The sequence below is a fragment of the Micromys minutus genome (assembly GCF_963924665.1).
Source record: "Micromys minutus genome assembly, chromosome: 10".
In the NCBI taxonomy this organism is placed as follows: Eukaryota; Metazoa; Chordata; class Mammalia; order Rodentia; family Muridae; genus Micromys; species Micromys minutus.
In genome coordinates this window covers 26,184,451-26,200,239 of record NC_137979.1, presented here as the reverse complement: position 1 = coordinate 26,200,239, position 15,789 = coordinate 26,184,451, and the positions used below count along the sequence as shown (strand labels likewise).

Genomic DNA, 15,789 nt, shown 5'->3' with positions numbered 1-15,789 from the left:
GGAGGAAAGGGCTCAAGTAGAACTGCATTAGGTGGAACAGAAGTATTCATGCTTGAAGTAAGGATCCCTCCCGAGAATCAGAGCAGTTCTGATTCCTAACAAGTGGAGTGTCACCTCCCACCATGCAGAATGAGCTTCTACATTACATGTGCCTCCTGTGGACTACTTACATGAGGAACATTTGTCAAACTTGGAATTCCTAGAGAAACCTAGAGACCTGTCTGTCTGCCCCTGCTCATTCCTGAAGTAGCTATTTGCAAACTGCAGCCTTGGGTAGAACTTTAAGTCTCTGGTAAATACGTGCTATTAGGAAAGAGCCTCTAGTGTGACTCAAAACCTGGGGAGGAGAGAAAAAAGGCCCCCTGGGGAACCAGTGCTCTAACATTTATGTATTGCCCAGGCAGATAAGGTTCAGAGGTAGAAATAACATTTATTGAGAATTAACTATGCCAGACAATGGGACAAGTAGAAGGCTGTCATCTAACTTAGTTTTGAGACGGGGTCTCACTGATGTTCTGGCTAGCCTTGAACTCACAGAAATCTGCTGGGATACAAAAGCATGCCCCACCATAGCTTAACTCATTTTTGGTGCCAGGACCTTAATCATGCTAAGCACAGACTCTACCACAGAGCTCTATGCCCAGCACCCCTGTCCCCATTGTCTAATTTCACGAAGAAAACTCGTTAACCTAACAACTGGGCTTTACAATTGAAACAGGCACAGAAAGGCTAAGTGCCTTACTCAAGACTGGATGATTCAGATCTAAAAGTTCACATTCTTGCCTGCTGTCATCACCTACCTCCCTTGTTTTGAGACACGGATCTCAAGTTTATTGTCCAGGCTAGCGTGGCGTTTCTGGGCTCACGTGCCCCAGCCTCCTGAGCAACTAGGACTGCAGGTACACATTGCTGCTTCTGGTTTTGGTTGGCTTCTCTGCTGTCTGATGGGTAAAGACAGGGAGGGAAACACAGCATTGTATAGTCAACCTTCTAACCACATCTTCTGATGGGTTCAATCTGCAAAAGGTTTGTCCTCTCTTCAGAATATCCATTTGTTCTCTGCATCTTGATTACACCCAGGATTTCTAAAGCTCTGTGGAAAGACAGTACCACATCAGACAGGGTCTCTTCAACAGCCCTAGCCACAGTATTTACCTGCAGTCTGCGTGATACTACTCCTTTTGGGGGGCACATGTGAAGAACTCCAGTTGGGATGTATTACTTAAGAGACCCGGCTGAGGGGAGACTGCTGGCTGGTACCTTCAGACAATAAATATGAACCGGGTGAACTTTACTAGCCTGCCAGCTTCTTGCTGTGTTAAAGACCCTTTTAATTATGGCTCAGGAGAAAGTTGGGGGACAGGGTTATGGGGAGGCTTGGCTCTATCAGGAAATGGATTCTTTGCCCTTTCCCCTCTGCCTGCTCACCTAGGGTTTTCTGGAAGAAAGGTGTGATTAAAAACGTCCCTCTCCTCCTCCCCCTTCAGCTCTCTGCAGGTAAAAGTGATGTCTTCCTTTTTTATAGGACTCCATTTCTTCCCTTTTATAGGATCCCATCAGTCCACCACTCATGAAATAAGAATCTTTATCGCAGAACCACCCATTTTCTCGCCACCTTAGGCAGCGATACCTCGACTGGGAAGTCTGGACAGTCACTGAGGAGGATGTTTAGACACGCCATGGATCTTGCTTCTGTGGCTGAGGAAGATGCGCAGCAGCCTAGCAGGCCGCCTCTCTGAGCACATCTCTTGCCACCTCCGCACACATCGGAAGTTGCGTCGCCGCCCCGCCTCCTCTTGCTCTGTGTCTGCCCAAACCCAGGCTGGCAGAACTCGGGAGTGGTGGGGAGCGTGGGCGTGCTGCGGGGCGACCATGGCTGTAGACTGTTACCTCCGGTTCCCACAGTAACAATCGAAAGCCACGGTTGCCCTGGAGACGCGGGGGCGGGGCTTGCAGGCTGACGTCAGCACCGCGGGCGGCGGGGGTGGTACCAGGTGTCTTTGGGGGGGCCAGCGCCCACCGTAACCCACGGGGACCTTGGACGGGCGTGCCCAAGGGAGGCGCCTGCGCTGCATCAGCACCGCGGACAGCGGCGCAGCGAGACGCGGAGGGGGCCGGGGTCGGCGGTCCTGGGGCGGGGCCAGGCGTCGGTGGCCGTGACTGGAGACTGTTACTGAGGGCGGCCCGGGCAGTAAGCAGTCTAGAGCCAAGGTGCCGGCGCACTGCCCGGGCGGGGATATCCCGTCGCCCGCAATTGAGAGTGCTGCTGCTTCTCAGCCCCCCCCAACTCCGCCCAAGCGCGCGCGGGCAGACACGCGACCGTGACGTCAGAGTTCTGTGACGTCAAAGATGTCCCAGCGGGGAGGCACTTCCGGCGGTGGGGGTGGGGCGGGGCGGCCCGGTCGAAGCCCCGCCCCCGCCTGGTCCTGAGAGGACAGCTCCGCTTGCAGAGGCGGGAAGTCCTGAGCTCAGTGGGACAGTCGATGGGACGGGACGGGGACAGGGAAGGGGCGTGTGGGCAGCATGCAGGACGGGGGTCCCGAGAGAGCCGCAGGGCCGAGGTGTGCGTCTGTCTGTCGTGGGCGCCCTGGCTCAGCCAGTCGGGGCCACCTAGGCTGAGTCACCGCTCTGCGGACAGGGGAGAAGATGAGGGGGCGCGTCTCCTGAGACGCCAGCACCTTCTCCCCACTTTCTTGAAAGGATGGCGCAGGAGCCGCTCAGCCTCGGGAAACGGGGCCGGGGGCTCGGTTGTCCGCTTGATGTTTCCCCAGAGTGTCTGCGTCTGCGTTTGGGTGCCGGCAGGTGCTGCATAGGGTTGGGTCAGCCGGCGGCCCCTGCTCCGCCACGCTGAAAAGGAAGCTTCGTCCCTCCCACTCTGCCCCCATCCTCACTCCGGAGTCACCCTCCAACCCGCCGCCCCTCCGGTCCACCCCTTGCCCTCCCATGGTGTCCGCGCACCGGCCCACCTCCGACTGTCGGTGGGTCCTTACCTGGGCCGCGTCGCACCGGTGCCGGCTTGCCTCCCGCAGCCCGGCCGGCGCCGCCGCTTTTATAGGCGCGCGTAGTACTCGTGCGGCGGCTCATTCATGCGGCCGCGGCTCCTACACACTGACGCGCTGCCGACGTCAGCAGAGAATTTAGGAAACGGGAAAAGAGGCTATTTATAGTGGCAAGCGGGGAGGGGGGGCGTAGGGGAGGACGGGATGAAGCGACAGGGACTTGGGAGCGGGAGGAGGGTGAGCACGCGGAAGCGGGCTTGGGTAGGGGGAGCACGTAACCCCAGGCTTGGCCTCCAAGGGGTTAAGTTTCCGGAACTGCAGGCGACGGGCTGGGGGAGAATAGTGTAGGGAGGGTGCGGCCCCGTTACGTGTTTATTCCCTCTCCCCTTCCGGGGCTCTGCCAATCCTAGGATCTCCGTCCTCTTTCGCCTGGACATCAGGGGTCCTCCTTTGGTAGCCCCAAACCACACTGCTCATTTCCTAGACCCGACAGCATTATGACGCCAGAAGATGCCCCGCGATGCTGTCACTCCCATTTGGCCACTGTAGTGTCCTGGTTGTGTGTGTGTGTGTGTGTGTTGGGGGGGCGAGCAAGAAAATGACACTGGACCGGTTTAGGAGGGGAGTAGAGTGCACCTCAGACTTTGACATCTAGGGGCTGGGGAAAGATGGGTGGAGGAGCCCAGGAGTTTTGGAAGGCTTCCTGACTGGGCCATAGGAGGAAAGGTACTAGTCAGAAGGTGGAAACCACAGGGAAGATGAGGGATTTTAGGAGAGCGGTCTGGACTTCAGAAATGTGCAGAAGATCCTCTATAAGAGTTTGAAAAATATGTGTCCGGAGTATCCACAAAAGGAAGGGCTAGCCTGACAAGCAGGAGTGTCCAGCTCGGGCACGGAGGGGGCCACCTCAGCTTAAGTGGAATACTTATGCATAGGCAGAGCCTGTGAGAGGGCATGACACTAGGGGCTCAACAACTTATCAGGGGGTGGCAGGGACCCCTTTCTAGAGTCAGAATTGACTAAAGGGCGATATGATGGGGAGCAGGTTCTCCAGAACAGCCCAATTCTATCGCCTCGTGCGTTCACAGAGGAGAAAGCGGCTCCAGGCAGACGGAGGAGCTCAGGAGGAAGGGAAATCAGTTAAAAGGAGGGGACGGTGGTGCGCATCCTACGTGGGAGGTAGACAGATCTGTGAGTTCGAGTCTAGCAGTAGCTACGGACCCTGAGACTGTGGTATTGGGGGGCGTGGAGGAGAGGTGGGGACTACACGGAGAAACTTGGGCAGGATGATGTGGTTGGTCTCATCCCATTGCAACAAGGGCTTAAGTCAGTGGAGAGGGATAGAGGAAGGAACTGCAGACCCAGCCAACCTCGTGGATAAACTTCAGTGTAAGACACACAGAAGGTTCTCTCCAGACTCACACGATCTAACCTCATTAAAAAGAGAGAAGATTTAAAACAGACATCAGAGACACCTTTATTTGCCGTTTGGGATGTGGCCTCTGATTTGGTGGGAGAACTCATAATTGTCAAAACATCCCTAAGAGCACTTCTGGGGAGCCTCCTTATCCCCAACACTCCATGACATTTCCGCTTCAGCCCCAGGGCATATTTCTCGACAGAGATACCGAGATACCCTGTTCACTTCTCCTAGAGCTCAGAAGTTGCGGAGCCCACCGTGGGACTGCAGTGCTCGTTTCGTATGGACTCTGTACGTAGATACAAAGTAGTAAGTGGATCAGGTGGAGGCGGACACACCGCTGCGGAAACCTGGTGAGTCTTAAGGACTCAGAAGCTTAGGCCAGGCACTGAAGTCTCCTGCCAAAGAAACGCGGCCTCTAGGGGGCGCCCAATACCTTGGTGTCTCACTGGTACAGCTAGAGGCCCGGCCGGCGGCCCCGGGCGAGTGACTCAGCCACTACCTCAAGCGGGGGAGTGGGGGCTCGAGGACAGCGTGGGGTGCGGCGAGCGCAGCTCCAACCCGTCCTGCGCCCCGCGCGGTTGCTAAGCTCTCCAAGGCCTCTGAGAGATGAGATCCCGGGAACCTCATTGGTTACCATAGTAACTCTGCGCCCCAGCCTCTCCGGCTTGGCCACGGAGGAAGGCACAGCCAATAAGAAGCTGTGGGCGGTTTGGGGGGACCCCCCCACTATGGTGTGGGCGGGGGTCAGGAGGTGCGGGGAAGAGGCGGAGCGTGGGCCACGGAGGCGCGGTGCTTGCAACGGTGCTTGTGCCTCCGCCCCGCTATGCAGGGACATTTCCGGTGAGCACCCAAGAGCTGGAGCACCGTCCCCTCCCTCTTAGAGGAGGCGTCGCCAACATGAATCGAGCCCTCCTCGTGTGGCGTGTAGGATTTTTTTTTTGAGGGGGGTCTTAAGCTGCCGGCTCTCGTGATATCTCTCGAATGGTGTATTGGAGGGAAAAGAACAATTTAGGACCCCTCAAAACTGCTTAGATGGGGGAAGGGGGAATTGAGAGGCACGTCCCAAGGGGGCTCTGTCCAGCTACTTCCAGTGGAGGGTTTTAGGGTTCTTCTGGAGACTCACAAGTTTAGGGAGGCCTCTTTGGTAGGTTCTCTACCCTGTTTCACGTAGTAGCCTCCGTAATAGCCCAAAAACTCGGGACTCCGGGAGGGGGCGGACTCCCTGTGTAAACATGCGCGCCCTAGAGTGTCACTGCTGGGACGGTGTTTGAGTGCGGACGGTTTGTGATGTGCATACTGATAACATGTGTCTGAGGGAGAGTTGGAATTTTTCTCCCCACTGAGTCCAAGTGAACAATATGCTAAGAAATGCCTAATAAAAGCCACCCCCAACCCGCTCTGAACTTACCTAGGATTTCCAAAATCACTTAGGATTTCTAAAATCGCCTTCTCACAGCCTACTGTCAGTAGTGTTCCATTCCCATCCCCCTTTTAAAGATGGGGGTCTCATGTAGTAGAGGCTGACCTTGAACTCCTGATCCGACTCTTGCTTCCAACTCCGAGTGCTAAGGTGATTACAAGAGTGCGTCACCACCTCTGGCTTAAGAGTTCCCCATTTAAAGACAGACCCGTTTTTCCCCCTAATTGGCGCAATATTACATATAAATATGTACTCGGGAGCACTCGGCACAAACCCCAAGGTTTTTGGGACTCCCGGGTCCGATATCCGGGTCTCCAGGTGGGCACATCTGGAAGCGCGTGAGCCTGCAGTTGAGCTCCGCATCTGCAAGCCTCCAGCCCAGGTGCGCACCAGAGGTCGCAGCCCCGCCGTACACAGCCACGCGCGGCCGCGAGGTGGCGCCATGGCCGCGGCAGCGTCTGCCGGTCCGGGCCGCTCCAGATAAGAGTGTGCGGAAAGCGCGGAGGGGCTGAGACGCGACCAGGACGCGGGGAGGACGGACCGGCCAGACAGACCGACCGGGGGCCCGGCGGGCGGAGGGCAGCGCACCGCAGCCACGTCCCCCCCTGGATCCGCCGGCAGCCGGGCCCGGGGCTTCCGACATGCTCCCCAGGTGGGTCCTGGAGTTGGCAACAGGGAAGGGCAAGGGACCCGGGACAGTCTGGTCCTCGCGCACCGGCCGCCTCCGGAGCATCCTCAGGCGTGGGTGCCTGAGTCCCGGCTGGCGTTTGGGGCTCTAAGTGTCTTTCCTAGAGGACTCGGGATGGCTGGGCCGCCGCTCCGCGCCGGGTTCACGGCGGGGTCAGCGGCCCGGGGCCGGCTCTGCCCGCACATGGGCTGGGGAGGAGAGGGGAAGGCAAGGGGAGCCGGCGGGCGGGGCTGGCAGGGGCGCTGCCCTGGCACAGCTCGGCGCCTGGCAGCGGGGCGGGTGGGGCGCAGGCTAGGAGCTGCCACCGCCTCAGGGAGGGAAGCCGGGCTGGGCTGCGGCCGCAGGTAACGGGCCCGCGAGGCCCTGCGGGCCAGGCGGGGAACAGGGACTGGCGTGCTCGCCCGAGGGCAGGGCGGCTTCAGATTTGGTGTGGGTCCCCCTGGCCACCAGGCTGCTGAAATTGGGGGCCTAGGAGAGAAACTGGGGTCCGAGGAGGGGGGAGGGCTGGGGCCGGCGCGCTCTTCCCGCCCTATCTGAAGTTGGGAAAGTTTTCCCCAAGTTTGGGGCGGCAGAGTTTCGGGGGAGACGGGGCGGAGGGGAGCTGGGGAAGAGATGTAGACCGAGGCCCGGGCTGGGTCCAGAACGCGGGTGGGGCGCAGGCCAGGGTCAGGGCCGCAGCCGGCTGTGCGCCGTGCCCGCCCGGGGCGCTGCCCCCTCCCTCCCCTGGGAGCTGCGTGGCTCCCCCCTCCCCCCCACCTGCTTCCTGCCTCAGCCTCCTGCCCCGATATAACGCCCTCCCCGCGCCGGGGCCCGGCCTTCGCGCTCTGCCAGCCACCGCAGCCACTGTCTCCGCTCCCCGTGCCGGGGCGGCCGGCCCAAACCAAGGCCTGACAGCCCCCGGCCAGGGCGGCGCCTCGATGGGCATCGTGCTCCCGTCCTCCTTATCACTTCCCCTAACCAGGGCAACTTCTCTCGAGGCGGGAGGCGCTTCTAACTCGGCTCCTTTTCTCCCCACTTGGGCAAACTTCTCGGCCCTGAATGACTTTTCCTGAAGCGGACATTTTACTTAAATCGGGTAATTGTCTCCGAAAGGGTCATTTCGCCCTAACAGATTTCTCCCTGGAAGTTCCCAGCACCCAGCTCGAGTGCCCAGGAGGGTCTGGGACAAATAGGCTAACCTGGCCTCCTCTCCATCCACAGCCTTTCTTCTCCTGCTCCTTCTGTCTGGGGCCAGCGGGCCTAGGCTTCCACTCCCGGAGGCCGCTGATCCTCCTCGGCTACTGTTCAGGCCGTGGTGTTCCATGCCCCTGCTCGGCTGAGGGGAAGGGGAAGCGGTGGGGAACCGCTTGGGTTGGGTACAAGAGGCCAGGGTACCACACTGCGTAGCTCTCACCCAGCTGCTGTGTGTCTCCCGCAGGAGAGTGTGCTGGGCAGACAATGCTGGACACGATGGAGGCGCCTGGCCATTCGAGGCAGCTACTGCTGCAGCTCAACAACCAGCGCACCAAGGGCTTCTTGTGCGACGTGATCATCGTGGTGCAGAACGCCCTCTTCCGCGCGCACAAGAACGTGCTGGCGGCCAGCAGTGCCTACCTCAAGTCCCTGGTGGTGCATGACAACCTGCTAAACCTGGACCATGACATGGTGAGCCCGGCCGTGTTCCGCCTGGTGCTGGACTTCATCTACACCGGCCGCCTGACTGACAGTGTTGAGGCCGCAGCAGCAGCAGCGGTGGCCCCGGGCGCCGAGCCGAGCCTGGGCGCTGTGCTGGCTGCTGCCAGCTACCTGCAGATCCCTGACCTCGTGGCTCTGTGCAAGAAGCGCCTCAAACGCCACGGCAAGTATTGCCACCTGCGGGGAGGAGGCAGCGGCGGCGGCGGCTACGCGCCCTACGGGCGGCCCGGCCGGGGCTTGAGGGCTGCCACGCCCGTCATCCAGGCTTGCTACTCGTCCCCGGCCGGGCCACCGCCGCCGCCTGCCGCCGAACAGTCGTCCGGCCCCGAGGCAGCCGTCAATACCCACTGTGCCGAACTATATGCTTCAGGCCCGGGCCCAGCTGCCTCACTCTGCGCCCCGGAGCGTCGCTGCTCCCCGCTTTGCGGCCTGGATCTGTCCAAGAAGAGCCCGCCAGGTTCCTCGGTCCCCGAGAGACCGCTGAGTGAGCGCGAACTGCCTCCACGCCCGGACAGCCCTCCCGGTGCGGGGCCCGCAGTTTACAAGGAGCCACCGCTCGCCCTGCCGCCGCTGCCGCCTTTGCCCTTCCAAAAGCTGGAGGAGGCCGTACCGACTCCAGACCCGTTTCGAGGAAGCGGTGGCAGTCCGGGACCCGAGCCCCCCGGTCGCCCCGACGGCTCCAGCCTCCTCTACCGCTGGATGAAGCACGAGCCAGGCCTGGGTAGTTATGGCGATGAACTGGTCCGGGATCGAGGCTCCCCGGGCGAGCGCCTCGAGGAGCGCGGTGGGGATCCTGCCGCCTCACCCGGGGGCCCCCCGCTCGGCCTGGTACCCCCGCCACGCTATCCCGGGAGCCTGGACGGGCCAGGCACAGGAGCCGATGGCGACGACTACAAGAGCAGCAGCGAGGAGACTGGTAGCAGCGAGGACCCCAGCCCACCTGGAGGCCACCTGGAAGGCTACCCATGCCCGCACTTGGCTTACGGTGAGCCTGAGAGCTTTGGTGACAACCTGTACGTGTGCATTCCATGTGGCAAAGGCTTCCCCAGCTCTGAACAGCTGAATGCACACGTGGAGGCTCACGTGGAAGAAGAGGAGGCGTTGTATGGCAGGGCAGAGGCTGCTGAGGTGGCTGCTGGGGCCGCCGGCCTCGGGCCCCCCTTTGGTGGCGGTGGGGACAAGGTTGCTGGGGCGCCTGGTGGCCTAGGAGAGCTGCTGCGGCCGTACCGCTGCGCGTCCTGTGACAAGAGCTACAAGGACCCGGCCACGCTGAGGCAGCACGAGAAGACACACTGGCTGACAAGGCCCTATCCGTGTACCATCTGCGGGAAGAAGTTCACGCAACGGGGAACCATGACACGTCATATGCGCAGCCACTTGGGCCTGAAGCCCTTTGCGTGCGACGCGTGCGGCATGCGCTTCACCCGCCAGTACCGCCTCACGGAGCACATGCGCATCCACTCGGGAGAGAAGCCCTACGAGTGCCAGGTGTGCGGTGGCAAGTTTGCTCAACAGCGCAACCTCATCAGCCATATGAAGATGCACGCCGTAGGTGGCGCGGCCGGCGCGGCCGGGGCGCTGGCTGGCCTGGGGGGACTTCCTGGCGTCCCTGGCCCCGACGGCAAGGGCAAGCTTGACTTCCCTGAGGGTGTCTTTGCTGTGGCCCGCCTCACAGCTGAACAGCTGAGCCTGAAGCAGCAGGACAAGGCAGCTGCTGCCGAGCTGCTGGCGCAGACCACGCACTTCCTGCACGACCCCAAGGTGGCGCTCGAGAGCCTCTACCCGCTGGCCAAATTCACTGCTGAGCTAGGACTCAGCCCGGATAAGGCGGCAGAGGTGCTGAGCCAGGGCGCGCACCTGGCCGCAGGACCGGACAGCCGGACCATCGACCGTTTCTCTCCCACCTAGAGCGCCCCTCCTAGGTGCGCCCGGCGCTGCCTGACAGCCCGGGGACAAATGGTAGCAGCGGCGACGCCCACAGTGGTGGCCCCACCTTTCTACGCCTCACCTGGCCTCACTGTTTTGTGCCTTAGCCCGGGGGAGTCAGTGGGGGAAAACCCCGGGACGGGGGTGGGATAGGGGAAGGGAGATTTATATTTTTGATATCAGCTTTGACCAAAGGAGAACCCTGCCTCTCCCTGTGGTTCGTTGGCCCCCTCCCCCAGCTCCGTGCTGCTCTTGGGGGGGAAGGGTGTCATTATTCGGACGCTCCCAGCCCTACCTCCGGCCCTTGCGACCACACCCATTCTCACTGTGAATCTCCCTGCTGGGGTCGGAGCATTGGGCACAGTTGGGGAGAGGGGAGGGGACCGAGCCGGCCGGAGGGCCTCCCCGACCCCACTCCTGCCCAGCCCGGGACTGATAATGTGAAGTTCCTCATTTTGCACAAGTGGCACTAGCCCCAGGGCCAACCCTTCCCTTCCTCACCACCAGGGTGGGCAGCTCTGGTGCCAGGGATGACAGCCCTGGCCCATCTGTCTCCGCTTCCGAGGTGTCCCCCTCCTCTTCCTGGGGTCCCCCGGACCATATTTATTGCATGCGCCCCAGGTGGCCCCTATCCTGAGCCCATCTTTAGCTGGGCTGGAGAGAGGTCTCCTTCCTTGTTTCCTGTTCTGTCCCTTTGTATATTCTCTACTCTGTACACAGGCTCTTCCAGAGCCGCTTCCATTTTCTATACTCAACCAAACAGCAATAAAGCAGTAACCAAGGTCCTTAATCCTGTGGCTCTCTTCTGCCCCTGCATCAGGGTGGGTGGCAGGGCCCCAACAAGGTGTACAGGCCCGAATGGGCCTTCCCTCCCCAGTTCCAAAAAACAGACCAGCAGAAGGTCAATTATGTTTCATAACTAAAAATTTATTAAGGAAACAAAACCAGGGTTCCAAATGGGACAGAAAGAAGAAAGGTATTCTCCCCGTTTCCCCAACCCCAGCCAATAGCCTTCACAGCCAGAGGAAAGGACCTCAAAGTCAAGAGAGCCCGTCTTCTACGTTTTGAGCCTGGGCACTGTCCTGCCCAGCCCTCTCCTGGGCCTGACAAGGGGCAGAGCACCCTTGGTGAAGCACTGCTCCTAAGGGGGATGTGTGGTCCTACTCACTCCTGCTTCTCCTGAGACTGCCTTCTCAACCCTCTACCCCTGTGCAAGCCAGAAGGAATTCACTCCTGGTAGGAAGCCTCCAAGTGAGGTTGTGAACAGAGGGGCAGGAAAAAAAAAAAAAAAAAAAAAAAAACCCAAAAAACCAAACCCTCAAAGGCTAAAGCTCCCCCCCCCCCTTCTGGGTAGAGAAGTACAGTGACAAAACCAGAAACAGGCTCAACACCCCAGGCACCTCTACCTTTGGGTTTGGCTCTTCTGCCTTGGAGGCTTTTCAGAGTTGGGAAGGAAGGACAGCTGGGAAAGCTTTATTTGGTTCCTGTCACAGGTGGTAGGGTTAAGATTCAGAATGAGAAGCCCCACAAGAAACTGAAGTTAGGAAGTTTAGGGGCTTTGGCACGATGAAAGGGGCTAACTAGAAAAGGAAGGCAGGCAAAGAAGGAACAGGAGGAGTCTGAGGAAATTTCCCCAGGAGGGTAGAACAGTGAAAAGGCCAAGGATGGGAGCGTATGCTGGTGGAGGGCCACTCAGGAAGCATGGGCCCAAGACCAGATGTCTCTTCCCTCTAGGCCCATGACTGCCCAAAAGGAAAACAAGGGCAAAGTGCAAGATGTGGACAGGAAGAGAAATGTGTGCACATGTGCTGTGGGTGTGCGTGCATGCGTACATGCCTCGTTTGTGTGTGTGTGTGTGTGTGTGTGTGTGTGTGTGTGTGTGTTTGGAGGGGCTAGGGCTGCTGTTGCTGTTACAGACAACTCAGCATAGGGTCTATAGGGCATCTAGGCCTCAGGGTGATGGAGACACCTGAATACGCTTCCTGACAGCCAAAGCCTCTCAGACATTCAGGACAGATTGTGCAGACCGAGGGGGGGTGTCTATCAGTTCTCTTGCATCTGATGGAAACTCTAGAACCTCTGCCCCTTGCCCCACTATAGACTGGCTGGGTCCTCGGGGTGAGTAGGCTTCCCTCCAGCCCTGGAACCAGACAGGAGGGAAAAAGGGTGGGAGCTTAGTGGCCTATTTGGCTTGTCCACCTGTTGTCATTGTAGCCAGTCACCTCCCTGCTAAATCTTGGCAGCCCAGGAGGGTCCCAGCAGCTTCCGACTGACCCTTGGGAGGGGCTCTGTGAGGAGCAGCTCCCCCACAGCACGGCCACGGCGCCAGGTTGGAAGAGGATGATTTATTGTCTGGGTGGATTGGTAGCTCAGGCACGTGGACATCTTCCGTGTTACACTGGGCACCTGGTGGCCTTTCAGGAATGGTTCCATGGGGGTGGGCCCCAGTGTGGCCCCCTCAGCCCACCTGGGCCCACGTAAGGAAGGCTGGGATGTCCCTCACAGGCACATTCCTTGTCAGCGCCTTTACACGAAGGTTCCGATCATCGGTCAGCAACACCACCTCCCGTAGCAGGCGGATCGGCTCCTCTGTTGGCACAGAAATCAGATGGACTCTGAGGATAGAAGTGTCAAATACCATCTCCTATCTTGGGGAGAATGTGGTCCTGAAGGGGCAAGTTCCTTTCCAGACTTGGAGCACCACAATCCTAATGCTTAGAGGGTCAAGCTAGGTAGGAGCTGTGCTGGGGCTATGAACTCCTCACACAGGACTCTTGTGCCTGATGCCTGAGAGTACTCAAACTGTTGGCATTCACAGACCTGTCTTTCATGGACTCAGAACTAATAGGAAGCAGACTCCTTACGATACTCCTGGTCCTAGATTCCTATTAACTGTCCTCACTCCCACTCCAACAGTCTCTCCTTCTAAAGGAGGGATGTGTGTGTTCATGTTTTGTGTCTAACAGTTAAAAAACAAACCAAAGGTGAATAGAAAGCAGAACAGAGCTTACAAATGTGGGGGAAGGGGCTAGCTCTGGGGTGCTCTCAGGAGAGGCTTGCTAAAGGGGCCTTGCGGTTAGGACCAAAGGATCTGTTAAAAAAGTGGTCTGTGAGCATCTATCAGTACACAGGGTGAAAAGGGTGGCAGAGGCAGGATTGTCCTAGCTGTCTCATGCTCATGTAGCTCTGTCCTTGATTCCCTTATGCACTTTTGTAAATATACTCAGGTGCATACGATAAGATTCCTCCTGTAACACTGAGATCATGTTCACCACACCTTCTTTACTCATATTTTATATACTTAAAACATTTTTCTGTACCAGTACAGACAGTCTTCATCTTTTTAGATAATTTTTATGGCAGATTTTTCCTGTCTCTGTCTAATGTACAGGAGAGAACTTAAAATGGGGCTCAGCAATTACTCAAGTGACACTCCAGGCCCCGGGTATGGCGGCTTGGGTGGCAGGTCTACCTCTCAGCCCTGCCCTGGCATTTCCTAGTGGAGGTCTGGCAGAAAGCAAAAGCACAGGAAATGTCCTGTGGTGTTTGGGGACTGCTAGGGTTGGCGGGCTGGGGGACTGCAAACATCCAAGTCTGACCTGAGTAGTGCTGGGCTTGCCAGCTCTAGGCAGGGAGGCTGAGAATTGGCTTTCAGCCTAGGGAGGAATTTGGGGATGAAGAGGGAGAGGCTCAGGGGGCTGATGGTGGTGAGGAAAAGGGAGAAGAGGACAGACAGGGCTGTATATAGAGGGTGAAGAACATTGCTCATGATTAAGGGAGGTCTAAGACCCTTCTGTTTCCTGGGCCTGGAATGTGAGTGTGTGGAGGGGTAGTGGTATGGGGTGCTACATGGGGTTCCCAGCTGTTGTCTGGGTCTGTCTGCAACTCCACTATTCCTGCTCTGGGCCTCAGACTAGAAGAGTCCTAGGCCTTAGGTCAGCCAACAAAGGCCCAGCATTGCTGGCAGGGGTCTGCAGGGGTTTCTGTGGATACTTTGAGACATTTTTAACAATAAACATCCTCTGTTTTGACACTGGTAACTTCACTTTGTTAGAAACCAGAGACTGTCATCTTGTCAGGCCCCATCCGCCATAATCCACATGATTTTAAAATTCAACATCGTTTACACATAAACATTTGGTGACGGTTTCTCTGTGAATCTGACAAGTTAATCTGCTAAGAATTCACACTGACAAATGGGGTTTGATTACACCAGCCGTTGCTGATGTAATTTTGATAGGGCGGTCCTCATGATGGCAGTGGGGTTCTGTTTGGGAGTAATTCTGGGGGGTGGCGGGACAAGTTCAAATGCATCTGGGCTAAGAACAAAACCTTGGAGGCTGCGGATTATTAGAACCACACTTCTCCACAGGACTTTTGCAACCTTGCTTCCCTCTTAGAAGCTGCTCTAGGGCAGGCACAAGCTCCTCTATTTGGCTCAGCCAGGATTCTAACTTGTCAGTTGGAACATTCTAGGTCTGGCCCTCAGGGAGAATACATGTGGATTCCTGACTCGATCCTGGTACAGAAATGCAGGCAAGGAGGGGGCTGTACTAAGCAATGGGGAACACTGAGAGGACAGCTCCTGGATAGCCAGCAAGCCAAGACTGAGGACATGGACAGTGAAGTCACACAAAGAAAATCATGAGGCTACATAGGTCAATAGAGACCTACTTACTAGCTCAGCACATGACTTGGAGTTAGGAGGGGTAGGATTCTTCTCCACAAAAAGAAATGTCACAGTCTTGGGAATCAGTAGCAAAGTCTCTTACATGTCACTGGCCCTATAGGGCTGTACAAGACATTCAGGGCTGAGATGGTTAGACACTTGAGAGTTTTAGGGTGGCCCAGAGGTGGGATTCTTCTTACCAAAACATTTAGAAACTCAGCTACAGGCTCAGTCCTTAAACTTTTTCCTACCACCGGCTCCAGTGAACCTGTAAAATGCTACAGCTGCTGCAATAGACACCAGGAAGAAAGGCCTATTCTCGGCTGGGGAGAACCTCCACTGCAGGCCTGATGGGGGTCAATGTTCAAGAAACATCCTGAAATGGGTAGGGAGGTAAATGTGGCCAAAGGGTAAAAAAAGTGTGCCCATTAGAGATTCTCTACTTCTCAGGACTGCAGAGGGCTGGACACAGGAAACCACAGCCTGAACAAGCTATACTGAATCATAAAGACATTCTTACTGTCAGAAGGAGCTCACCCAAGAAAGGAAATAGATGCAGACGGAGTGGGAAAGCTTACGGCCTAGAGCAGGGCTTCCTAGCTAGAGAGGCTCATCCCTAGTTGGCTCTAGATCACCTAACATTCTTTAGGGACAGGGAAGCTATGATAGGAGGTCTAACTTCTGGGAAGGTGAACAAGATGGTCTCGGGCTTGTATAGGCCTGTACAGACTTCTCAGGGACTGTGGGAAGAAAGTAGGGCAGAGGGATGGCTGGCTCAAGGAGAGTACCTTTGCTGGTGGGCATGTAATCCTTTGCCTTGTCTTTGCAGTAGTGCAGGCAGCAGGAGAGGATCAGGTCATCGTTGTTACCCTGGAGGAAGACAGTGTGAAAAGCACCACTGGGCAGGAGGGGGCGCCATGCAGAGGCAGAGGTACTTTCAAGGTTATGTCCTGGAGTCTTGTTCAGATGTGCTCTGGCTTTGCTTGGCTG

At 57.5% G+C, this 15,789-nt stretch overlaps 2 protein-coding genes across 3 annotated transcripts in view; one reads left to right on the top strand and one right to left on the bottom strand.

The window, feature by feature from the left end:
• Positions 1–6,337: 6,337 nt before the first annotated feature.
• HIC1 (HIC ZBTB transcriptional repressor 1) lies at positions 6,338–10,840 on the top strand. 2 transcript variants are annotated; one of them, XM_080922320.1, is made up of 2 exons: positions 6,338–6,494; positions 7,948–10,840. In XM_080922320.1, exon 2 carries the CDS (start codon positions 7,968–7,970, stop codon positions 10,110–10,112), a length of 2,145 nt encoding a protein of 714 aa, XP_080778446.1. In that variant the 5' UTR covers positions 6,338–6,494; positions 7,948–7,967; the 3' UTR covers positions 10,113–10,840. The 2 variants fall into 2 exon arrangements, with proteins under 2 accessions (XP_080778446.1, XP_080778445.1); XM_080922319.1 differs by lacking the exon at positions 6,338–6,494 and adding an exon at positions 7,497–7,605.
• Positions 10,841–11,081: 241 nt separating this feature from the next.
• SMG6 (SMG6 nonsense mediated mRNA decay factor) overlaps positions 11,082–15,789 on the bottom strand; it is a 204,626-nt gene continuing 199,918 nt past the window's right edge. Inside the window, exons 18-19 of the mRNA XM_080924041.1 lie at positions 15,588–15,669; positions 11,082–12,719 (exon numbers count right to left, since the gene is read on the bottom strand). Of these exons, the coding sequence (XP_080780167.1) occupies positions 12,589–12,719; positions 15,588–15,669 (213 nt within the window). The 3' untranslated portion in view covers positions 11,082–12,588. The remainder of the gene's footprint in view (positions 12,720–15,587; positions 15,670–15,789) is intronic.